We start from the raw sequence: 25,290 nt of genomic DNA, 5'->3' as shown, positions 1-25,290 counted from the left end.
CATCCGACTCCAAGCGCTCGCAGTTGGCTCCTTCCCATTATCTCTCTATTTAAAATCAACTGCATCTGTTACGCGACCTTTCTTGCAGTATGCAGCAATGAGTGGGTGGAATCCGAAAGTTAAAATAAGTGTTCCTTTCTTCCAATGTTTCCTTGGCACCATCAACATCACTTAACTTCTCCAGTGAAGCTATCATGCAAATAAGCACCTGTTGTATGACCTACCGTCATTTTTAAGCAGATTCCATAGACGATATATATCCTCTTTTTTCTGCATGGTAGCATAAACAGTTATTAAAGCCCCAAACCCATACTTTCTATCTGGACCTTTGATCAGATGTTCAACACAACTCAAGCTTTTTCCAGAGAACAGTGACCAGAGGATGAACTTCCATCTTCACTAAAATATCCTCCATTCCATCCATATCAGAAGAAGCAGCAAACGCATTTGGCCTGAGATTGATTGTGAATTTGTCAAAAACACTGCCCTTACATTCCATCTCCGGCACCACCGAGTCAAGTTTATCGTGCTGCAAGGATTCAACTTCCTGATTTCTTCCATTATGGCCCTGCTTTCTCCAGGTATTTTGCTTCAGCATAGCACTTCAGATTCAGAAGAGCTCCATAAACTGGCAAACTTAGTGAACCGTCTTCAAGCCAATTGGAACAATTTTCCGCTTGTTCCGGGGCATGAACGTTTGATATTTTCTCTAGCTAAACAGCAGTATGCCCCGTTGTAATGTCGAAATATCTCATCCACTCAACAATCTGCCAGAAATAATTGCAATCGGAACAAAACAGGATGCTTTGTGGAAATTAAAAGGCAATGCTTCTAGCAGGTTATATTAGGTCTTGTATCACGCATATTAAAAGTACAATTAATATTGTTCATGTGTGCAGAGAAAGAGTCAACCCCCCCCCCCCCCCTTTTAAATTAGTTGTTGCATGCAATTCCATCAAGCATATAAAAAATTATAGTGTGTTATGAAAAATATTTTTTTAATAAAAAACATAAAATATAGTGAGGTGATAAAAAAGAAAGAAGTATCTGAGAATAGAAAATGTGGGGTAAGGTAAGTAAGAAAGAAAAATTATGATTGTGAGTTTATTAAAAATATGAACGATTGTAAGAAAAAATAAATATGAAGAACGTGAGAGGAAAAAAATTAATTGTAATAGAATTTATTAAAATTATGAAAATTTGTGAATACAAAAGATACAGAGAACATGAGAGAGAAAAATGGAGTAGCGGGTTGAGAGGAAAAAAAATTATAATTTTAAAATAATTACAAAAAATAAAATTACTATTATGAGCAATTTTTCTTGAAACAATAAAATGAATAAAAGGGTAACATGGAATAATAAAAATTAGTATGATAAATGAGTTTTCTTTTATAATAGTATAGTATAAATGATCGTCTCTTTTAATAATGACCTAACAGTAGTGTCAATTGGGCCCTCATTAGCCCCATTTATGTCCAAAAACAGATAGACCAAGTAGTCTGGGCTGGCCCATTTCCGTAAATCAACTATTCATTTTTAGGGAAAGAGAGAATTTATCCAGTACAATGACAACTCACTAACCAAAAACAACATCCAATTAACTATCCCAAATCCAACATGTGCTCCAGAGCCTACTTTCATGGCAGGGCCTTTTTCGTATTTCTAGTTTCAACCTCACTGAGCCTTTGCGCGCACCCCTTTACGGACACGTCAGCGGGTTTGTTTGACACCATGATCTCCTTAAGCAGCCGCACGTACACGATTACTAACCTTAAATGACACCTTTGACCCGAGAAATTCCTCAAATTCCCTACCGCTCTCCAATCATATTAAAAGAATTTCATTTTCTCTCTCTTCCCACAAATTGATGTCTACAGAGGTTGTGTGTGAGTGTGTGTGATATTTCAGACTTTCTTTCTTCTCGGTTATTTCACAGAGCAAAAGGGGAAAAATAGAGTTCATAACTTCTTTTAATTGTATATTGACCATAAGCAATCTCAGTCTCTTTCAGACCTAGTGTCTCTTCCCGTTGAAAAATTCCAGTCCGCCCCTTGTTTTCTCTTATTTTTTTTTTTGTTCCTTTTGTGTGTTTCAGTTGTTTCTTGAATCAGGGTTTCTAATTCATACATATGTAAACAAGACTGGGTTTTTGTACATGCAGCTTTTTTGGCATGTTTGTTTCTTAAATTATTCCTGGGGTTTGTGAATTGTCGATGAATTTATATATTTTCTTGTGGGTTTAAAGGAAACCTGATGATTCTAGGGTTTTGAAGGGCGGGTTTCTAATGGGTAGTACAGGTGAAGCTGACAAGAAACGACGTCACTTTAGTTCCATATCGCCCACCGCCGGTGCGGCCAAGAAACAGCCTCTTGCTCCGTTATCGGAGGAAAAAAAGGTGGATTTCCACTTGTTTTTCTTCCTTAGATTCGCAAGAGATTTTTTTTTCAACCAGGATTTATGTAATCAAGTGGAATTAGGATATCCTGTAACTTCTGCATGAGTAGTTTGTTGGCTTGCTTGCGCTATTCAATGGTTCTGTGGACCATTGAAGGCACCAATGATCTTGGATGTAGTTTTTTGTTGTTTTTGCCTTTACTTGTACTTAGTTATGTTCGTAGTGCGGTCTGCCTTGCATGTAATTTTTCTGGGGTGCAATTTGAGTTACCTTGTTCTCATGATCTGAAGCTTTGATATGTGGGACTATGTAATTTATGAATTTATAGATTGTCGAGTGTCGAGTAGTGTTCATATCTTGTTTTGTGGTTTAGGCTTTAGCATGTCCTTATTTGTGGTAGAGTAACTTCATCAGGCTCTTGTCATTAAATTCTAAGCAGATGGTTTGATAGATTACGTGATGACGTCATTATTCTCTGAGCTGTGAAATTAATAAAGCAGATATAGATCAACTTATTTTGTGACAGCTGCTCCGAATTTAATGCGGAGGTGTTAATTCGGTTTGGTGAGCTGAACTAGGATGTAAAAATTTTCTATTAAAACTATGGGGACATTCTGGTATCTGGATATTCTATTTTGGTATCATAGGTGTTGTTCCCCCTGGATTTCGATGAAGAAACAATATGTGAAGCTTTTTCCTCTAAAAGATATTACTTGGAATCTGTTTGGCTATTGGAGTGACTAGTGACGGAATGCTTCATGTCGCTGACAGAGGACTTTCTGGCAACTTTGGCTTCTCTATCATCCTGTTACTGCTCGGTCTGATATGACCTATTGGAATCCTTAAGTTCTTGTCAGAATATCTGATTTTCTGATGTTTTGTGCTCATGCTTCTTGTTTTTGTAGCTTTTTATTGAACTTTCTTATTTTGACAATTATCATTATGAAAGTGATAATTAAGGAGTGTAACATTTATGCTCGAAGCCGTTTAACTTGTAATATTTTGGCTGTTTCGGAAGTTGCGAGTTATTGCCACAGTTGATTTTTAGATCAGCAACTTGTACATTTGACCCGACCTGTGTTCCTTCTGCAACATGATTAACACGGTTGGTGGGTGTTGCTTTCTTGGTAAAACTGTGATACATTGTTTGGATCTATCAAATTGAAAAAATATGTGCAGTTTAAGATATTGTTATTAACAACAATTTTCCCTTCACTTATTAAACCTGGTAACACAATATTCCAACAACTTCTTCCCAACCAAAAAGAGGATTAATGCAATCATTGCATGGTATAAGAAGTTATTTAATAAGCAATTTGTACGACTAATCTGCTTAATTGTGGGAGGAATTTGTTTTCATCTTTTAAATGAAATTTCGGAGTTGGATATGCTTTAGAATTTCTATTAAGCTATCATTTGATGCTTTTCTCCACTTGATTGTATTCTTTGTATTGGCTCATAGATTATTGCTCAGACAAACTGTAGTTGCGCATGTTCTTATTTGAGTCCTTTATTTAGAGTTACCTAGCAATTGAAAGTTTTTGTTGTTGTAGCTCGATGCAGCAGTACTTCAATTTCAGAATCATAAACTCATACAGAAGTTGGAAACTCAGAAGGTTGAGATTAATGCTCTCGAAGACAGATTGTGCCAGTTGAAAGATAAACAACTGTCATATGAGAAAACCTTAGCTGTGGTCAATAGTTCGTGGGAAGAGGTACACAATCCTGATGCTATTCTTTTATCTTGATTATTCATTGTTATTTCCAAATTACTCATGAAGACTGGTAACCTCTGATTTGTTGAGGCGCTTCCGTAGCATTAGTTTGTAGCAGTGTTAGTAACTTTTAAACGAAGGATTAGAAAGCAATAGTTATGATATCTCTTGCTTCTTCACCATCTTCTTTCACGATTGGTTCCATGTCTGCCTTCCTCTTCCTCATCATTCTGTAGCTCCAGAACACAACCATCAAGGAAAAAGATTGTGTTTTGACCTCTGGATCCAGCCACTCCCATATAAGAGAACAAGAGTAGAAGGAAAAAACATGGTAATAAGGACAAATTGTCATTTGCTCTGACACTGACAGAAAATTCATCCATTGCTTGCTAGTGCAATAGTTAGGCCTTATCAATTTTAAGATTTGAAGACAGCCATGTTTTTTCCATCTATGACGTCTCTTTGATTCCAAGCTGTGAATCTACTTGTGGTGACACTTTTGAAGTAGTGGCTTATGGGTATTGGTAATTTGTGGTTTGGCCGAAGTGGCAGGATATCCCACTATCGGAGCCACACTACTGTTCACGGATATATATTTTGGTCTGTGAGTGGCTGAAAAATGCACTGGAGGGCTGTAGGATTAACAGCGGTAAGGAAGCAAATTTCTAGTGGAAATGCATCTTTCCCTTTTCTTGAGTTTAATGACCAACTTTAATGACTCTGTTGTTAATGATAAAGCTCTCTTGTTTTAGGGGATAGCGTTATCTACTTTAGGTATCCATAGAAAAATGTGACCAGTCTTTCTACAGGACTGCACAGATATTTCTGGCATATGCATAGTGCTTTACCTGCTCATTGTGATATTGACTCCAAATTTTTACCAGCTGGTTGATGACTTGGAATCACGTTCTCATTGCACACTGGATTCCGTGAAACATGGGCGAGGTTTTGGACACCACCTTATCAAAGATGGTAAGTGATGTAGAGGATTCCTTATGTCTTTTTTCCTCCCCGTAATCATTATTTATTCAGCAACCTCACTTTTGGGATATCGTGTGATATTTTTAAGTGCATTTGTTGTAGACCCAATGTTAGTTTCTAAGCAAGGGCAAATTCACATTTACGTTTCTAGTGCTTCGACTATTTTGGATCATCAGAGCCATGTTTTGCCGAACAATGTTTCTATTGATGCAAAAATTATTGATAACCAGCTTCTTGATGGGCCACACCTGTGTCATAATCCATTTACTTTGTTTTATGATGGACATTCTTCTTCCCCTTCTATAGAGTACCTATTTTTGGTCTGCGTTTTTTGTTCTTTCTGTTGTTATCATTATCTATTAACCTTGTTTAACATTTTCACAATGGAACTTTGCTAACTAAATGTGGAAATGGATGCACCACCATTTATTGAGAAAATTGGGTTTGTTATTGCCACTTTTGAGTTGGTATGAAGATTGATCTGTATCTTAATATTTTGATGATTAAATTAGATTTTACTAGAATTGTTTTCACGATTACTGTCTCTGAAGTGCATTAAATTTATTGCATTTTTATCTTGTGTTTTGTGATTACTAAATAGGTTTTCGTAGTTCTCATCTGTGACTGATGTGCAAAATCTAATGTCTGATTTTCTGTTACCATATCACCTTATAAAGATCTGTTGGTTTTAGTTGCTTTTCAGAAATTTACATTTGCTGTGAGCCTGGAAATTAATGGTGGATTTTGAATAGACAAATATGAGGTCCTTGTTTGGTAAAATTTTTACCATATCCAAACTTTCCTCTTATGTTGTCACGGTTTGGTAACTATCTTATCGAATGGAGTTTTGAGTTTAATTAAGAAAAGTTATGAAGGATGTTTGTTTGTAGCGAAGAATTAAACAAATCTATTGAACAGCAGTTACGAGAATCGGAATCCTTAGTGATTGTAGATTTTGTTTGTTTTATTTCATTTACTTAACCCTGTCTTATTATTCTGAAGATTTGCTACTACGTACTCCCTTTTTTAAAAGTAAAGATTTGTTATTACTTTTCTGAAGCTTGTTTAAATAAAATTGTATGTTTAAGGTGAAGACTGAAGATATGGTTTAGTATGCTGGATGGCTAATGCTGTGTAAATGCCTCTAAACGATTTTCTCTACCTTGTCCAATGACTACCCCATGGAAGGCCACATAAGCTGGATTTGCTTCTGCACTAATCTTGTCCCTTACTTAATGATCTCTTGCTGCCCCTACTTTTTACTTATTCTAGAGATTGATTATTTGTCAACATGCTATCAATGTAGTTTAGTTAATTGACTTCGACAATGGTTTGATTTGAGATGTGGCCCATCATGAACTATAGCCTCATCTGCATTTGGAAATCTGAATAACATTTTATTGGTGTGAGTGAAAATTTTGGTGTTTTTTGTAAACATTCATTCGCTAACAAAGTTGATTTGATACCCTTGTTAGATGGCGATTCACTTCCAGAAGATGCGTTACTGAGCCGGCTCTTAGAAACAGGTGCAACCGAGAGTAGCTCGACCAGCTCAGCCAGTACAATATTGAATCCAACTGAAGAAGATAAGAAAATAGATGGTGGAAGGACAAAGAACCCAAAGAGCATACTCCCTAATATAGTGGCTTCTTTTGATGATCTGAACAATTTGAAGCATAGATTGTACACAGTATCTTTGAAGACATTCTCATCTAATGGTAAGACCATACTAAGACACACACACGACATTTAGCTTTTTAAATTACATCATCCAATATCTTGTAATCTCCTTCCCTCCACTCTCCATATCTTTGTATTTGTCAAGCTATCCAGCTATTTATCACTTCTTTCATTTCTTCCACCCTGTAGGACAGAGCCAGAAGGTGGTTTCTTCTGATTTGCAGACTGAGGTTAAGAATTTGAGAATGGCAGTCCTCAAGCTTCACTTGAAACATAAATCCCTGGCTGGTGAACTGCAGAGCCATAGAGACACTGATGCCAAGAATAAAGCTGTTTTGAAGCATTTGAAAGGTATTCTATATGTTCCCCATTCCCCCTGGTATTACCATCACAAATGAACTGCATCATGTGGGTGTAAATTGACAATAGAATGTTTCCCAATGTTTTGCCAAGTCTCTCTGCGTTGGCTTTATTGTTCAGATTTCCTGGTTTTGTAGTGAGAACTTTACGTGTATTCCATAAATCCTTACCTAATGAACTAAGGGTATCTGTAGGGTTGTGTTTTGGCTATTGTATGACTATGGCCCACATTGGCTATTGCTAGGAGTCAGTATCTTGAAATGGTTTGTTGGTAGAAGGGTGTTAGCTTTCCAGAAACTAAAAGTTTATTTATAGAAATACACTAATAATATTTTATCCTTCCAGAAACCAACTGTAAAAAGGTTCTATAACTCTTCTTTCATTTGTTTTACTATACGGTGCCATTCATGATTCATGATGCTTAGTACCATATATGGATGTGAAATTTTTGTAAAAGAGAAGAAAGTAAAATTCAGTTATTCCTCTAATATTTCATAACTTTTCCATCTACCAGGACTTCAGATTGTCAAGCTCAACTGCATTTTAGATGAGGCCAATAAATGTACCTACTTGCATGAAAGCTTTTGAAGTACCAAATTTTCATGTTTTGCCAGCTATTTCTGTCATCTGCTGACATATGTGTGGTTGTGTTTTTTATGTGCACTTTTGGGTCAGCTACATCTTGTGAGGCAAGCAACGGAATGATTAGCAAACTTCTTACGAATGCTTTGGTACATATACCAGGAGTTCTAATAGGGTCAAAGCCTATAAGAGTTATTTTTTATGCATGTTATATTACTAGTAATGTTATTACCATATAATGTCAAGTGTTTGAGGGTACTTTATTTCTGTGGTTTGTATTTCATTGAAAATGTATCTCTCTCCTGGTAGAGGTACATAGGCATGTTCATAAGCTTCTTAGTATTGTACAGTGTGGTTGGTTGGTAAAAGTTTTATTTATGTGATAAAGAAGTAATTATGCCTTAGCTTTTTAATGACCATACCTGATCAAGATTATTATCACATAATCAGCACAGAAACAGTGATTAGCATTTCGTCTCTAATCTAATGTGATTGCGTCCTATATTTTAAGCTAAGAAATACAATTTGAAAACTGAAAGACCAAATTGGAGCATTGTGATACGATATCCCACTTCCAATATTTTTTTGCACTACGTGAAGTTTTGGTCGTTCAACGACAAAGAAATAAAATTGAGGATTATAATAAGCTATTTTTGTTGAATCTCTGATTCTAATTTCCCATTACATATTTTAGTGGTTGGGATCTGGTTGCTGGATGTTGCTCAATTCTTTTTCCTTTCCTCTGTGTGCTTTACTTTATACTAGTTAGAAATGGGACGCGATTACCTGATCCCAGTCATCTTTCAATAAGTAATGGTATCGAATGATCCTTATTACTATCTTTTCCCCCAAATTATGTTGTGATTGGTTTTCAATATAGGCTGAATATGACGCTGACATTTTTCAATTTTCCATTTGAAGGAGAATTAGAGAGTACGATTTCTGAACTGGAAGAAAGTAACCGTAAATTGGCAATTCTAAAAGCAGAAAGAGATGTTGCAAAGGGGGCATTCTTCCCTGTTCTGAATCGAGGAAATCAGCAGGTAACTACTGATAAAGCAAGGGACAAGCAGAAAGATTTGCAAGAAATGGAGTCTTCACTGAAGGAACTATTGGTAATTGTGTGTTTTTCATCGTTTTGTTGTATTTTCTGTACACCAAATGGATAATGGATTTTCCTTTGCAGGACCAATCTACATCTCGACTGCATGAGCTCAAGCGTCTTCATGAAGACAGGATAGACATATTAAGACACTTATCAAATCTGCAGGTCAGTTTGTTTTCATTTTGCTTCTTTCTATTGTGATTCTCATCCACTTTTTTCATATTATGCAATCCTTCTTGCTTCTCTTATTGACCTGTGTTGTGCTTGACAGAGCAATCTAAAGAATGTTAAGTCTATTTGTTCATCCAAAGCATATCTCTTGCTAAAAGATCAACTGGCTAAGGCTAGAGCAGATGTCGCCCAATATCAAGCTCTTTATGAGAAATTACAGGTTGTATCTGGTTGGTAGTTTCATTTTGCCTTCATTTTTTGTTTGTCTAGGGTTTCAGTAATTTTTCTTATCTACCTATTTAAATCAGGTTGAGAAAGAAAGTCTTTACTGGCGGGAAAAAGAAAGTCACATGAAAAGTGAATTAGCTGATGTTCTTCATCGAACTTCAGCAGTTGCTGATTCCAGGATTAGCGACTTGGAATTAGAGATACAGAGATACATCAAAGAAAAAGATCTCATTGAAACCAAACTACAAGAAGCATCTAAAGAACCTGGTATAGAGAGTTGACATTATGGTTAGCTGATTTGTCCTGCCTCTTGCGTCTAATTTGGTGCAGCCATACTGATTTCATTAGTTACAGGTAGGAGGGAAATCATTGCAGAGTTTAAAGCGTTGGTTTCATCATTTCCTGAGAAAATGGGGAGCATGCAAAATCATTTAGCTAAACACAAGGAGTCTGCTGCAGACATCCATCGTTTGCGAGCCAATGTTAAATCCCTTACTGATGTTATTGGTCGCAAGGTAAGATTTGCAATGCTTAAATTTGTCTTATCGGTTAGTTTCTTTTGCTCATTGTTTCTAATTATTACGTTTCTGTATATATGTACGTATATATACAGGCTAAGGAGCTGGAGACTTTGAGTTCTAGATCGGCTCAGCAAAATTCTGAGGTCCAAAGACTGCAAGCTATGGTACGATTTGGTGCTTGTGCTCTCTAGGAATTTGGAGATATTACTCCTATTGCTTAGAGTGGTTTGATACACAATCTTTCTTGTAGTAAAGCAACATGAGATTTCAGCCTATATTCATTGTGACAATAGAAGTAGACCAGGATGAGGTGCAAAGCGATGTAGAACATAGTTCTTTTTCTGATATGAAGAGTATATCTGCAGACTTGTTTCAGAACAGACAAAGGTTTGACTTGGAATTTCCAAATTTTGATTTATTGGTGCAGATCAGTGATTTAAAGGTAACTGAAAAAGACTTGAAGCTTTTCCTGGAAATGTATGGGCACCAATTGGTGGATTCAAGGTTAGCATTTCCCTGTTTTTTATGGACCTCCACCAGATAATTTTTATTTTTGGTAGGATTTTGGCTATTCTCTTGAGTAGTAGGACTTGGACGATTGTTGTGATTGTATGACTACTTGTCCATCTTTCCTACTCATCAGAAGATTCACTTAGTCCTTCATGCAAGTTCATGAGATTGCAAAATGGCACCTGCTTGATGCATTTCCTACTTTACTTGCAAGCCATCAGTTGTGATTAAGATCTGAGATATCTTTCTACGACCAAGAGTCTTCTTGGGGAATAAACTATAAGCATGTCCTCTGATTTTAAAGCATTGTGTATTCTTTGCAGGGAAATTAGTGAAGCTAGAAGTTCTGAGATCAAGGCATGGGCTCATGTTCAGGGCCTTAAGTCTTCTCTTGATGAACGCAATTTGGAGTTGCGAGTTAAAGTTGCAATTGAAGCTGAAGCAAAAGCTCAACAGAGATTAGCTGCCTCAGAAGCTGAGATTGCTGAGCTGCGACAGAAGTTAGAGGCCTCTAAAAGGTCTATTCCTTCTCTTGCCAACATTTGCTTAACAATCTTCCCAATCTTTTTTCCCCTAAAAATCAGGCATGCTGAGATTCTTTGCTAACTTCTGGTTTCCTTTACCACTTTCTGGTTTTCTTCTTCTGCAGTTGCTAATGGTTCTTATCTGCTTATGCATTATTCTTTGTTAAGTCTTTCCCTCCGCAAGGATAATAGATACTTTGAGTTCCGTGCTTGTGAGATTTTATGTGGCATTAATGTGGTCTTGGTCTAATATATTATAAGAACAAATGTTGTCTACTGACTGGTTACTGTTCTTGGGAGCAACTAATTTTACTCATTCAAGACGATGCTTCTTCATGGGCCAAATATGTCGTGTTTTTCTCTTTGGCCTCATGAAGAGAACACTTTTTTGTGTCAGCTACCTTGTGCTGCTACCTGTGTGTACCAGAGCTGGTTATTCTTGTTGTATTTCTGTAGGCTGCAATTAGATGGTATTTTTGTTTGATTTCATCGTTCTGGTCAAAGATGCATAAACCAAAAACATTGCCCCTTTAGCAGGCAACATGAATTGTTGAAAGCCATTACATCGCCATAGACCCAACTCCCAAGATGAGGAAACATAATACAAAGTTGCATATGCGTAGAGACCCTCTAAAAGTACTAATTAGTATCATATATTATGACGTTGCCTGTCAGAGTTATGATGGAAGAAAAAGGTCTATACAGGATATATTAAAATCAGGAGCGTACAGAAGTGAGAGTCATGCAATAGAAACTGTAGTCATAGATCTATTGGTGTGCTTTTGTAGAAGAGGATACTGGCTAGCAATGAGGGAGAACTGGGTTTAAGGTGGTCAAATGCACATATGTGTGACAGACAAGACAAAATACACTAACACACCCTTTTTGAAGGTTTTTCAAAGTTTGATTTCTGGCTGGAATGGGACAACAAGCTTATAAATTGTAACAGAAAAATTCTATTTTCTGAATATTCTGAAAGTTTTTCCCACTGATGTTGCAGGGAAAAAGCAGGACTTTCTGATGTCCTAAAATCCAAACATGAAGAAACTGAGGCCTACCTGTCGGAGATAGAGGTTTCTGTTAATATATCTACTGAAACATGGATTGTTCTGAAATTTATCTTAAATTAGACTAAGAGATTTACCATTATCTCCGACAGACTATTGGGCAGGCATATGATGATATGCAGACTCAGAACCAGCAGCTTTTGCAGCAAATCACCGAGAGAGATGACTATAATGTAAAGGTTAGAACTACTGCTGTCTGCTAATTCCAGCATGGATTTCCTAAAACATCTATTTGCATGTTATTCCAAATTTTGAACTAGAAAACATATTAATCATTTCACTTAAATTTTAGTTTCCATGGAGTATAAATGGATAGTAAAGCAGTTCTTAGACTTGATTAAAAGGAGAAAAGTTTCGAATCTATAAACCCAATTTATAGTATAGTTTGTGGTTCATACAAGTTAAATTCCATAGATGACCTTGTCAACCTTGGACACAAATCCAAGTATGTGCACCACACAGAAACTGTCCGAAATGTCTACTGGAGAATAACAGACAGTATGTACTATATAAGTTTTTACTTTGTAATTGTTTCTGGTTATCAGGATAGACGTTTTGTATGTGCTCAATGTGATGCCTAGTAGGATCACTAACGCACATGCATATCTATGCTGCCTTTTATTTTCTGAGAATTACTTTATGCTCTGCATGTCAATCAGGTATAGAAGGAAAAGGAAACTAAGTTTATTGTCTCAGAACATATCTCACTCTGCAGAAGCTTTTCCAAATGGTTGCATTGGCGATTGAAATTTACCCCTCTTTTTTCAGAGTAGAGATATCCATTGTTGGTCAGCTGTTATATTTGGGATCTTAGCTGCATAAGCCATAAGTTGAGAATACTTTTCTTTTAACAAATTCCTTTGGAATTGTCATTGGGTCATCTTGGTTTCTGTTTCAGCTTGTTTTGGAGGGTGTGCGTGCAAGACAAACAGAAGATGCTTTGCTTATGGAGAAGCGTATGTTGGAGAAAGCCGTACAGCAGACCAAGAAAACTGTTGATTTTTACGATTACAAAGCTGGTAAAATTGAAGATCAGGTAATACGAGTTGCATATGTGGTGCCGAATACTGAAATTGTTCATTCTAATGATCTTGCCTATGCAGTTGAAAGGCTACTCAGATCACATGCAGAGACTTGCTGAAGATAGAGTCCAGAATGCTGCTGCCTTGGAAAACACCCAAAGAAGACTGTTAGATGTGAGGAAGTCTTCTCAACAACTGATGGGCATACTCGACGAGGCACAGTCTCAGGTCGAGGGGAGTCGGGGCAGTCTTGCTCAGCTGCAGATAGAACTAGAGAAAGAGAGGTGTTTAGAATTTTTATAATTCTCATTTCCATCTCCTATGGAGGCTGATTAACTTGTTTCTTGATCTGTTTCTCTGGACTAGGTTTGAGAGGAAAAGAGTAGAGGAAGACCTAGATACTCTGAGGAGGAAGGCTGAACAACTAAAATCACAAGCTGAGGGTTCCTCCGTAGCTGAAAAGCTTCGGCAGGAGCTCAAGGAATACAAGGAAATTCTGAAGTGCAGTGTCTGCCTTGATAGGAGAAAAGAGGTATTTCCTATTTCGAGTTGTATAAGAAGGTGGATTATCTAGCATTATCCATTGAGAGCGTGCAGTTTTTTCCGATGTGTTCCCCTTTCTTTTTTATTTTTCTGCGGTTATGCGCAATGGATGCATTCTTCTATGAAATTACGCAGGCTTGACGCGAACAAAATTATTGGGCAACTGATGGATTGGAATTAGAGGCTGGTCATTTGTTAATGTTGTTATAAATGCATGATGGATGCATTCTTCTAAGTACACAGAGCTTGATGTGAATAAAATTATGGGGCAACTGATGGATTGGAATTGTTGTAATGTTGTTACTGAATCTTTTATTGATTAATGAGACGGTTTTAGATTCTACTTACTACTTAGATATTCAAATACAAGATTACCGCAGTTACAGGAGGAGCTAACAAGTGCTTTCTTCCAGGTGGTTATCACGAAATGCTACCATCTCTTCTGCAGTCCTTGTGTACAAAGAGTTATTGAGACGCGTCACCGCAAGTGCCCAGTTTGTGCTGCAAGCTTTGGGGCTAATGACGTCAAACCCGTATACATCTGATCAGAAATTTCAAGTAATGCTTCCTGGCATTGACTCTATGGTTCCATTTGAGCCAGCCACTGTGAACCCAAAATGATGTTTCAGATGTACTATGTGTTATCTATCTGCTGAGATCCTAAAGGTCCAACATCGGAATTAACAGAAGTTCCCCTCAAATGATGCTTTGCTGGTTCTGGGTTTAGATACTGGATCACATTTTTTCAATTTATTTTTTTATTATTATTGTCCCCCTCTCTTGCAAGTAGATACATTTTAACTTGGTGAATGCAGATTGAAATCAGTTGAGTTCTCAACGTGGAGATTTTGGAAGTGAATAATACTATGATCCAAAAAGCTCCACATTTTCGCAGTGTGTATGAATTAAACCCGAACGATGGAGCTTCATATGATTTTGGTCTTAGGTTATTTCATGCTTTCTTGTATAGATCTATGTTCCATTTTTCATTTTTGTTGTTACTGTGGATTCGAAATTGATTTAGAGAAATACCAAATGTAGGTTTCAGTATGCAAATTTTGCATTGTCAGGATATTAGCCTTTACCTTCAAATTATTGTTGCCCAGATAATTTATCGTCATGATTAATCTGTGCACGCGTGTGTTTTGTTTCATTCACTCTGTTTGAGCCTCTTGATGAGATATTCCATTTGTTATTGCCTTGGTATTATTTCCCGATCTCTCAGGGTTCGCGTTATGCACTCTTCAGCAAACATATCAGAGCAACCCTGAAGTCTTCAGGATTCATCAAGGACTGGTAAGGCAGATGGACATTGATAAATTCTTGAAGTGATTCAATCCTTTGATAATGGTGTTGTTTTGATCTATTCAGTCTTGATGACATCGACGAAGTTTACTTGTTTTGACACAAGAAGTCGGTCTAGACATGAATCTTTGAATGCATAAAATGTTTGTCTAACAAGAAGGGTCCCTGATGAAGATGTATTGGAATATTTTGGTGATGTCTTTTTCTTAATTATACTAGGATGGCATAGAATGTGTAAGTTTGATGTAGTTATCCAAATACCTTGGGTTTAGTTGAGATTGTAGTAAAATATCAGGGGAGGTATGTGCAATTTTCGTGATTATGTCGGCAGCAGCAATGCGATTGGGATTTAGGAATACCTCTGGTCCCCCTTTTATACAAATCTCTACATTATATCCTTTTGGTCTTGTAGCATCTCGTGGTCCTTATTTCAATTACTTTCTGATGGTACGATGATTCAACTCAACAAATGAGTGTGAATGTCATGTCCGGTATGTTGTGTTGTCGTACCTAAACTTTTTGTTGAATTTTAGGTGTCATATTTACTAGTATGATTGAATTTTTGAGAAATTTATACAAGTGATGGGAAAATTTGAAATTAAATCAATAAGCTTTTTGATTGATTCAGAGCGCTGCCCCCCTTCAACGAATTAGAACCCCTTGAGGGGGGGGGGGGGTCACTTGCATTCTTGCTAGCACTACAAAAAGCTCCGGTCTTAACGTCCCTACTACTGCTGTGCAGCCTTTCCTCGAGTTCGTAGAGTCGGGTTTCTTGTTATATATATGACTACAATTTATATCTGAATATGAAATCCAACGTAAATTAAATGTTCTGGTGAGCTTATAAACAGTATAGAGCGAGTGTATTAATTAATTTATTTTAAATTAATTAAGTTTAAACTAATCATAGTGTTACGATTGTTAATACTTTATAAGTTTAATGATCATATTGTTTCAAATATTTTAGGAGCTATCTCAAAAATAAAAATAAAATGTCCTGCAGATGCAATATATATGGGTGAATTCCGTAATTCACTTATAATTCTCACTCACTTCTCAAGCTCTCATTTCCATATTGAGAGAACGAATGTGAATTTTAGGAAGTTATTGCGGACACTCAACCTACGAATGATAATTGTACGCACTCGTACGTTGTTCAATCTAAAGTAGTATGACGTGTTTAGTGGGAAGTACGACTTCTGTGCTATTCCTGTCTTGTCCGCTCACCTCTTTGCCTAATTTTCAACCCAAAAAAAAAAAAAACAAAAACAAATTGAGTTTCAAAGGAGTTTCAAGCACACGCCCTGTTGAATTTTCTCCATTTATTATTTCTGGCAAAATAATCTTTGCTTTTCTAAATTATTTTCTTTTTTTTTTTTCTTCACCTTATTGAACGAGTTCTACCAATTCTCAGCTTATAACTATGCCCTTTTTGTTAGAGTGTGGACAGAAATTTAACTCATAATTTAACATTTTTTATAATTCTATTTACAAAAATACTGTATTAATTTTTCCGGGATGCAACTTATTTAAGAGTTGGGATTTTCTATTTTAAAAGACTAATACTTTATTTTCTATTTATTTTATAAATAATTATAACATGCTGCAGGTATATATAATATAAAAATACATTCTAAAATATAAATATAAATAATATATACAAGTTCAAGATTGAAAAAGTGCAAGCAACTCCCTTACGATATTGCAAATAAAAATATCATCTCCTATGAAAAAGAAAATAGCAATTTACCTCCCTGTATTTTTAATAATGCAACAATTTATCCCTTTGTATTTTTCAAAATGAAGATATTTACCTCGTTGTCTAAGGAGTTTTGAAAAACAGAGAAACATGATTTGCTGTTATTTGCTTTGGGTAATCCACTCATTTATAATATGACATAGATGTAAATTGCATTGAACTCAAGTTAAATATATAAATGCATTGTTCAAATTTGGCAGCACATTGAATAAATTGGTTCAACTATATATAAATTCTGGAGATTTCATTTCATGAATGGCATGAATACAGCCAAGACATATGCGCGTCTATGGAGGGAGATTTAATCTCATTTCCAGTATCTATTTCTAGTGTTGGACACTGAATTTAGTTTCACTTCATTCTCTTATAAAATTTTGTTCCAATTAAGTTGTATAAAAGTTATTAGTGTTTTTTTTTTTAAAATTAATTTACTCGATGTACGTATTACTTAATTTATCAAGAAATTTTTAGTAATTTATTTTATTATTTTTAGTTATATTAATTTAATAATGTATTATTCGATTTATTAAAAAAATAATAGAATTACAACTTAAGAAGAAAAAAAAAAAAGAAAAGAAAATGGCATTAGTTCCACATGAGTCATAAAAGGAGTAGGTGGTGGTTAGGCAAATGCACCCTAATTGATGAAGTATTGCTATGAATGACCCATACATGCATCTATACACCACCCACATATGGAGAGCCCCCCCAATACACTACCTCCTATTTTTTCTTTTTTTTTTTTAATTATAAAATGGTAATTGCAAATTTTTTTAATTAATAATATAATATATTCCTTACACGTATCAAGTAATAAATAATAACATAATATTACAAGTTCACATAAATTGAATAAAAAAGAATTTACACATTTAATAATTTGAATCATTAGGCTAATTAAGACGTGATGGATTTATCAAAATCTTGATTTGCCTTTGCTCAACTCCGGCTCTTTAAGTCTTAGCTTTACAGTAACCACGAACAACAACTTTCAGAGTCTGATTTGATTTTTGAGGAGGAAAATGCTAAGTTGTATGACAAGAAGGGGTCTTTGTGCAAATAAATAGATGACTAGTTGTGACAGGTTCGCTAAACATTTCATTTTCTACGTACCCTTTATCTCAATTTACATATGCAAGGTCCGATCACATCACTCCGTGTCTAAATATGATAATAAATCATAGTTTTTCTGCTGGATTTTGTGTTTTGCGACTTAGAAGTGCATGTGATATGTCCCAGTACTCTTTCATTTGATGTATTATTCGTTTTGGTAGACCCTAAAACAGTTGCAATTAGGTCTTATTTAAATAGGGGAACTTTTTTGAACTTATATGTTGTTCAAGTCTCTCGTCTTCTTTTGACGTAGAATGGTACAACATATATACACTCGTTGTCAATGCTGTATGAATATGACGATCCTACTTAGAAAAGTTGAACATGCATGAAATAAACAAAACCCTAGCTATAGGACAAGACATAGGATTCTTTTTCAATGTTTTGGAAACAAACTTGCATGTGGACAACTTCCTAATATGGTGCAAATGAGACTTGCTACGTTCACTTGTTGTGCCTGTCTGGAATCTTGTCATGTTGGGTGGTGCAAATTGCAATGATCTCAATTCAAATAAAATATTTACTGGGCAAAATTGTATAACAATATATCAGTTCAGTCCTTTTTCTTGTTCAATAATTTTCTTTCACTCATGATATCTTGTAGGACGGATAGGAGACGACTAGGAGTTTTGAGGTCCTCATCAAATAATAGGGATTCCCAAATTATCTTCTTTTTAGTACATTTGTTTTCATTGTCATCTCTTTGATGTAAAATGTTTCAATACCAATCAATCCTTGTAAGATGGACACCCATCATATGTAAATCAAGTCACTAAAAGGATGTCGGAAGAAAAGGTTGTAAAAATATTGGCTTCAATGTATTTTAGGTCATGTAATTTAGATCATTTGATGTTTTCGTCCTTTAATTTTTTAGGCTAGTATTTTGGTCCTACATCTTTTTATATTTTGTGATTTTAGTCCTTTTTATTCACCGGAGTTCACCCTCGTAAATTAAAAAGATGCATAACCAAAATACTACCCTCAAAAGTTAAAGGACGAAAATATCTAATATTTTAAATTACAGAACTAAAAATACATTTAATTCTAGAAAATTCAAATATATATATTTTTATAATAAATGGAATTACTGACCATATCAAATTACTTGGCATTAATGAACGCGTCGGGTCGTCCATGGAAGGTGAAATGGGGGTATGGAATTGTAGTCGCAAATTCGTTCTAACGTATGAGACTGGAAATGAAATACTTTTAACTTTAAAAATGTAATATTTTTAAAGTTTAAATTATCAGGTAATTAATTAAACTCTAGTAATTAATAATATTTAGAGCGTATGGATAAAACTGGAAAAAGTAGTGAGTGGTCGTTTGTTTTGTCTTTTTCATGGTTTTAATAGTTACGTAGTATATGTAAAGAACAAAAACCAGCTGTATCAACCGGCAAAGATGAAAGCAATGACTACAACTTAACGTAATTAAAGACAATAACAGAAGATCCAAAGGAATCATATATATGTTACATCGCACGGACAAGTAACTACTCTTATTTCTTATTTCGTACGGCAAACAAATATTTATTACGTGTCCAAACGAGGCCCCAGGGCTCGATGTACAGCCCGTTTCTCTTTAACGCCTCAATCTGTAATATCACACTCTCATCAACAAATACTCTTTGAGTTCTTCAATTATGGTAAGATTTCTCAAATTACTGTTCCCACCTACTAATCCAATATGTATACGTAGTTCATTTGGTGGATGTCATTATGTAATTTCATGTCTTGTCAGGAGACGTAATTATCTTGACCCTCAATCTTACTTTTTCTTTTTTTTTTTTTAATGTGAAGACGTGTTTTGAATGGAAAATTTGCAATATGATTCATAAAATTTTTTTTACTCAAATAAGGTTTAGTCGAATCAATTACATGTGATTAGTCACTTTTTCTTGAACTGTGAATCAATCATGAAACAAGTATATTATGCGTGTTATGTAATTGATTCAAATTGGAACAATTCCGATTTGGATTATAAATTTCCATAATCCACATCTCATTTGGGTATGAGCCCCTGAAAAGTGAAGTGAGGGAGTGGCATAAAAAGATAAAGAATTAGACTAAAGATAGAGACAGTAACATGCATAAAAGAAGCATTGAAGGAGCAACTCACACTACTATTTCTCTAAAAGCAATTGCTACAATTAATCTTTCCAACTTAAAAGGAAGAAAACTTAACTTTTTGTTCCTTTTTACTTTACCTTTTGTTTTTTTTTAAATTTATTGTCCGGGGGGTGGTGTTTGTGCTCTCCCCCACCTTCCACTTTTGAAGACACACATCTTGTCATGGAGACATGAGCAAGAAAAAATCTGGCTTAGGACATTTATCTCTCATCAAAACACTTTTTTTATTTATCACCAAATCAACTGTAATAATTATTTCTAGAAGAAATTATATCCATACCTCCTCATATCATATTTAAATGTATAAATATTTCATTTTTTTTTAAAAATTATAATTATAATTATAAGTACTCATATTCAATAACAAAAGTTTATGTAAATATTTTTTTAGGTACATTATACTAACACCCTCTTAAGGGTGTACTTTTGTAATTTTACAAATAATATGGAGTATTTGTTTAATTAGACATAATTTCAAGAGATGTTTATGTAATTTATCCTTATTTTTATATCACATCTGATTTTAGAGATGCGTACGATGATAATTAATTACTGGGATAGTTACACTCCTCTCCACTAATGTTTGGTATAATTATATGTAAACCCCTTATGGTTTGAAAAATTACATTTAATATCCTTGATGTTTACTTCCGTCTAACAAATAGGTCTTTCCGTTAGTTAAAATTTAACTGAATTTGTTGAAATTAACTAAAAAAGTGAATAAAACTTGATTTTATGCTCAATTGACTTTTACTGACTTATTGTGGGTCAAATATTTTTTTTCTGACTGAACTACCCTTATAACAATGAAAATATATACATTTCCACATACATTAACGTGTGAATATGTATAAGGATAATTTGATCATAAAAAGATTTATTTGACTTACAATAAATTAATAATAAATCAATCGAGAGTAGCTTTAGGCTTTTATTCAATTTATTTGTTAGTGTCATAAAATTCGATGAATTTAGACTAGCGGAAGAACTTATTTATTAGACGGAAAAGTAAACATTAGAGGTATTAAATATAATTTTTTTTCCAAACAACAAAAAACTTATGTATAATTACACTAAACTTGAAAGAAAGAAAGTATAATTATGAGCTAATTGGTAGTGTAACAAATTTAAGTAGCAAAGGTCGAAAATATAAGAGAGTAAACAACGTATTTAAAAGGAAAAAGACAGCACAATTTGGTCATGATATTTTGAGGACAAGAGTGTGATTAGCCAACCACCCCAGACATCAAATCTCCCAATTCTTCATTTTTTTATTTTTAGTTTCCCGGGTGGGGTTATTAATTAATGATACTAAATAAAATATTGTACTAGCTATATTTAAATTGAAATATATATGTCAAGATCTTGATATTGTCTCTTTGATGCATGCTGCTTTGGTGCATCAATCTCTTGACCATATCAAGATTGATGCACGAATTTTTTTTATTTTTTTATTTTTAAAAAAATCTAAGTTCAAATCATAAGATTTAATTAAAATCGCTTTTAAATAAAAATAATGTCTATACCTATAAATAGGGCCACAATAAAATAAGTAATGTACCTAAATTATTAATTAGGATCTCGAATTCTATAATTTGACATATTAATTAACTCCCCACTAATTAAGCTCACACATGGTGCTTAGACTTGCCGCGGACCAATCATGTAGATTTTATGTCTACCCCCTATGGAATATATAATATTTTTTTAATTTTAATCATATAGTGTTAATCGGTAATAATTAAGTTACTTTTTCAGTACAATGTAATTGTAGGTCAACTTCTGTCTTGAATAAAATAAATACCATGTAACAATTAAAGTGTCCCGAAAAAAATACCCTAAAATCAAATGGTCCGTAAATACTGTAGAATTTCAAGAATTCCTTCATTCTTGGGGCCCTTCAGAATGATGTTAATTAATAGAATGATTAAGGTATGATATGTAATTAAGTTGCACTTGTTTAATTACCTAACGGGATCCAATAATGCTAATTAGTCCTAATTTAAATTTAATTAGAGTGGTTAATTGAGGGGGTGTTATATGGGTGGGAATTATAATTTAATAATAATATTTACATAAGCAAGATATGTAGAAATATGGGAGATATGAATGGGGCCAAAGAGATCAAGTGTGCCCCTCCAAAATTGCCACTGTGCCCAATAATAAATCATTAAATTGTGGGTAAATTATTGAAGAATAGACTATGAATTAAGGAGGAGATAGTGGTGGTGAGATCACTTAACACTACCAAATAGTCAATTTCAAAAAATAAAAATAAAAAGTATGATGGGTCTATAAATTAGGCCACTACCCTTACTTAAAAAATCTTATATACACATACCCTCACTATTTGAATATATATATATTGACTATAATAAAACAAGTGACGTATTTATATTGTCATTAAAATGTATTAAATTATTGTTATAGATTCTAGTGGTGTAATGTAATAATCTAATTATAGAACTTTTTGTTATAATTAATTATTATGGTTAAAAATAAAAATTATCATTAATATTATAAATTAATCACGATCCCACAACACTATCAGCCATTATTTTTACATGTAAGGCCAACTATCAGTAATAGCTAAAATGACGTCAAATATTGAGTAATTGTGGTCAAAATTTAAGTTTTTACATTGATTTTATTTAACCGTGACAGAAAGTATTAATTTAGGATGATTTTTAAATTGTGATTATTTATAATATAGAAAATAATCAATTTTTTGGTGGTTTAGCGAGTGTCCATGCAGATAAAATTTTTATGATTAATGAACTTTTAATAGTTGTATTATAGCAAAATTGAAATTATTTTCATTTTCATATATATCTTTTATGATAACCACTTACAAATTTCAAATTAGCAAAGATTAGTAGTCTTTTCTTGTTTTATAATAATTTAGACGAAGAAAATTCGTGCAAAATATAGAAAACCCATTATTAAAATTAATTAAGGAAATTTCTTCCGTTTTGTTTTTCCGTTTTCATAATTATGGTATTTGCTAATGAATCACAATCATTATTCTCAAAAGTTTAACAGAAGATCAAACGGTCACATCACAAGATAATTAACCGGAATGATTAATTAACGGAAGCAATTATGGTAATGACGCAGCGCATCTAACGCAAATCTCATTTAAGCATTAAGAAAGAAATATGTGTCTGAAATTAATTAGCAAGTGGTGGGATTGCAGACAACAATAAACAATTTCAAATTAAAACAAAAATAAAATAAGAGCATCTGAAAATAGGGCATGTTTGGAGTCAAATGAACTGCTGCAAGCTCCTACAAACACTTCCAACTGAAAAGGACAAATATTGGCTGCTCTTAAATCATCTGATTAGCAAAATATTAATTTTAAAAATAAATAATTAATTGCAAATTCCTCATATTGATTCGTGAAATTTATCCCCTATGCATAGGATTTACAATTTTTACATAACCTGTTTGAGTGTGATTGGTAGTATTCATTTATTATAATTTTTAAATCACACACAATGTAAATATATGGAATAATCAACATGCATGATGCGGCATGCGACGCGATCAGTGACTTAATTTTTGAAGTATTATTTGTTCTGATTTTGTACAAGCATTACAATTTTATCAAAAAAAAATATTTTATTAAGAGTTATTAAAACTCATCATTTACAATTGATGTGGAACACGTGTTTACAACATTGCAAACAGTGTCGGATGATTGCCACCTTCCATTGGTGAAATGACGCTCTAAGAGAAATAGGTACCGCTTGGCACAAAATAATATTCAGAAACAGTGATGAGTTTGAATTGGTTAGTGAGTGACAACTTGCAAGATGCCCCCATTCCCATTGATTGCTGGTAAAAGGGCTGAGGGGACTATTCCAAAACAATGGCTCAGATGACTTCCATCATACTCTCTCCATATATATCTCCCTATCAAAATTAAAATTTCTACAATTTTATATTTTTATTCTTAAAAATAATGATTGAGCCACATTTTTTAATTTTGATTTAGAGCTTAATTATTGCAAATTAATTTGGGACATATCAATCATAAAATTAAATGATGGAACATTTGATGAGTATATAAGAGACTGAATTGATTATCACACATTTGAGTTTATGTAATAAGATCAGTATGTGGGTTGCAATATACTGTAATTATTTGACCACATACTGAAGAGTTATGACAGTTAGTGACTTCACCATGAAAAAGAAAAAAAAAAAGAAGAGAAATTAATTACTTCCACCTAATTGCACTCCCACAAAAATGGATCTTCCAGCCGGAATCCCACGTCGGCTCCAGCCAGCTGCCAAGAAGAAGCATAATAACAGTACCCATTACTGTGATCTGTGCTACTGAGGGATAGATCCGGCAAGTCGAAGAATGTGTCGTCATCATGATGAGCTGCTGAAGCCGAATTTGACGATTCTTGCATGTTGTCCAACGTTAAATTTGTCGAAGATTGAGAACTAGGCAGCTTGCTTTCGCTCAGCTGGGGTTCAGCTCCGCACTGGCTTGTTTCCTCGGGAAATGTGGCTGCTGCGGCTTTTGCTGCGGCGGCTTGGATGTCCTTAGGCGCAGTGGAGGTGGGGCGGGGAAGGTACTGAGCCAACTGAGGGAAATTCAGGTAGGCTGATTGGCCCTTAATGGCCAAAGCTGCCACGTCATGAGCTCGAGCCGCCATCTCAGCCGTGGGGTACGTCCCAAGCCATATTCTGGACTTCTTCCTTGGCTCCCGAATTTCGCACACCCATCTGCCCCAATTCCGTTTCCGCACTCCCCGGTACGTCGGGTGTTTGTCGTTGGCCGAGGCGGAGCCGCCGTTCCTCTGCCGTGCCGCGTCTTCATTCCCACTTTTTTCTCCTTGAGCTTTTCTCGTGATTTTTTGACCCTTGGAGCAGTCTTTTGATTTTACTACACTTTGCGTCTCATTCGTGGAAGAGTCCGATGAGGAGGAGGAGGTGGATGAGGCGGAAGGTAAAACACAACCACCGGAAGTCGACGAGGCGGAGGAAGTGGTGGAAGAAGTGGCGACGGCTGCGGCAGCGGCGGAGGAGGAAAAAAGTTGGTGTTGTGCAGCACTTTCGAAGATGATCGTTCCTTCCATGATAAGTTGCGTTGTGGGCTAGTAGCTAGAAAGAATGTGAATGATGCTACATAAAGTAGGGGTTCTTGCCCTTATAAGATTCTTTCACAAATGGGATTAATTTATATAAAGAAAAAAAGAAAAAAATTAAAAAAAATTAAAAAAGAAAGAGAAGCATAAGACCACACTTAGACTTGTGACTACACATGTTTTCTTTACCCATTCGGACACTTTAATAATGCACAAATATTATTATAAATAAATTGTATTCATAGCATATGATGATTTGGGAATTGGAATTATGTTTTAATCCTAGTTTACCCATTTGCATAATTAGCCTTCTAATCATATGATGTTGACATGTAATGTAATAATTGTTCGTATTGATGGGAAGCAAGTTCGTGTCCACACACAGAAACACACACGCTGTTGGGGTCAGTATGGTAATTAAATCAGTTAAAAGGGGGGCCATGCTAATTTGTGCACATTGGTAAACCAT

The 25,290-nt window shown here is 34.7% G+C and overlaps 2 protein-coding genes across 3 annotated transcripts; one reads left to right on the top strand and one right to left on the bottom strand.

Moving 5' to 3' along the window:
- Window positions 1–1,850: 1,850 nt before the first annotated feature.
- On the top strand, window positions 1,851–14,457 carry HUB1 (histone mono-ubiquitination 1). Of its 2 annotated transcripts, none has more exons than XM_011091568.3 (19): window positions 1,851–2,398; window positions 3,952–4,113; window positions 4,998–5,085; window positions 6,570–6,812; window positions 6,964–7,125; window positions 8,638–8,831; window positions 8,903–8,986; window positions 9,093–9,212; window positions 9,301–9,487; window positions 9,575–9,735; window positions 9,834–9,905; window positions 10,169–10,245; window positions 10,575–10,769; window positions 11,776–11,848; window positions 11,935–12,021; window positions 12,741–12,878; window positions 12,946–13,148; window positions 13,231–13,396; window positions 13,821–14,457. In XM_011091568.3, the coding sequence occupies exons 1-19, from the start codon at window positions 2,288–2,290 to the stop codon at window positions 13,950–13,952; spliced, it is 2,655 nt and encodes an 884-aa protein (XP_011089870.1). In that variant the 5' UTR covers window positions 1,851–2,287; the 3' UTR covers window positions 13,953–14,457. The 2 variants fall into 2 exon arrangements, with proteins under 2 accessions (XP_011089870.1, XP_088736751.1); XM_088880625.1 differs by having other exon boundaries at window positions 9,569–9,735.
- A 9,318-nt stretch (window positions 14,458–23,775) lies between these two features.
- Window positions 23,776–25,010, bottom strand: LOC105170681 (Integrase-type DNA-binding superfamily protein). Its single transcript, XM_011091555.3, has one exon. The coding sequence runs from the start codon at window positions 24,810–24,812 to the stop codon at window positions 23,952–23,954; it is 861 nt and encodes a 286-aa protein (XP_011089857.1). The 5' UTR covers window positions 24,813–25,010; the 3' UTR covers window positions 23,776–23,951.
- Between the last annotated feature and the right edge of the window lie 280 nt (window positions 25,011–25,290).

The sequence above is a fragment of the Sesamum indicum genome, linkage group LG1 (assembly GCF_026168435.1).
Source record: "Sesamum indicum cultivar Baizhima isolate 11 linkage group LG1, ASM2616843v1, whole genome shotgun sequence".
Taxonomy (NCBI): Eukaryota; Viridiplantae; Streptophyta; class Magnoliopsida; order Lamiales; family Pedaliaceae; genus Sesamum; species Sesamum indicum.
This window is presented reverse-complemented; position numbering and strand designations above follow the sequence as displayed.

Coding starts and splice junctions, on each gene's coding strand:
- HUB1 (XM_088880625.1), top strand. CDS start 2,288: ATGGGTAGTACAGGTGAAGCTGACAAGAAACGACGTCACTTTAGTTCC. Junction 4,114..4,997: donor TCAATAGTTCGTGGGAAGAG/GTACACAATCCT, acceptor AATTTTTACCAG/CTGGTTGATGACTTGGAATC. Junction 9,213..9,300: donor CTCTTTATGAGAAATTACAG/GTTGTATCTGGT, acceptor TATTTAAATCAG/GTTGAGAAAGAAAGTCTTTA.
- LOC105170681 (XM_011091555.3), bottom strand. CDS start 24,812: ATGGAAGGAACGATCATCTTCGAAAGTGCTGCACAACACCAACTTTTT.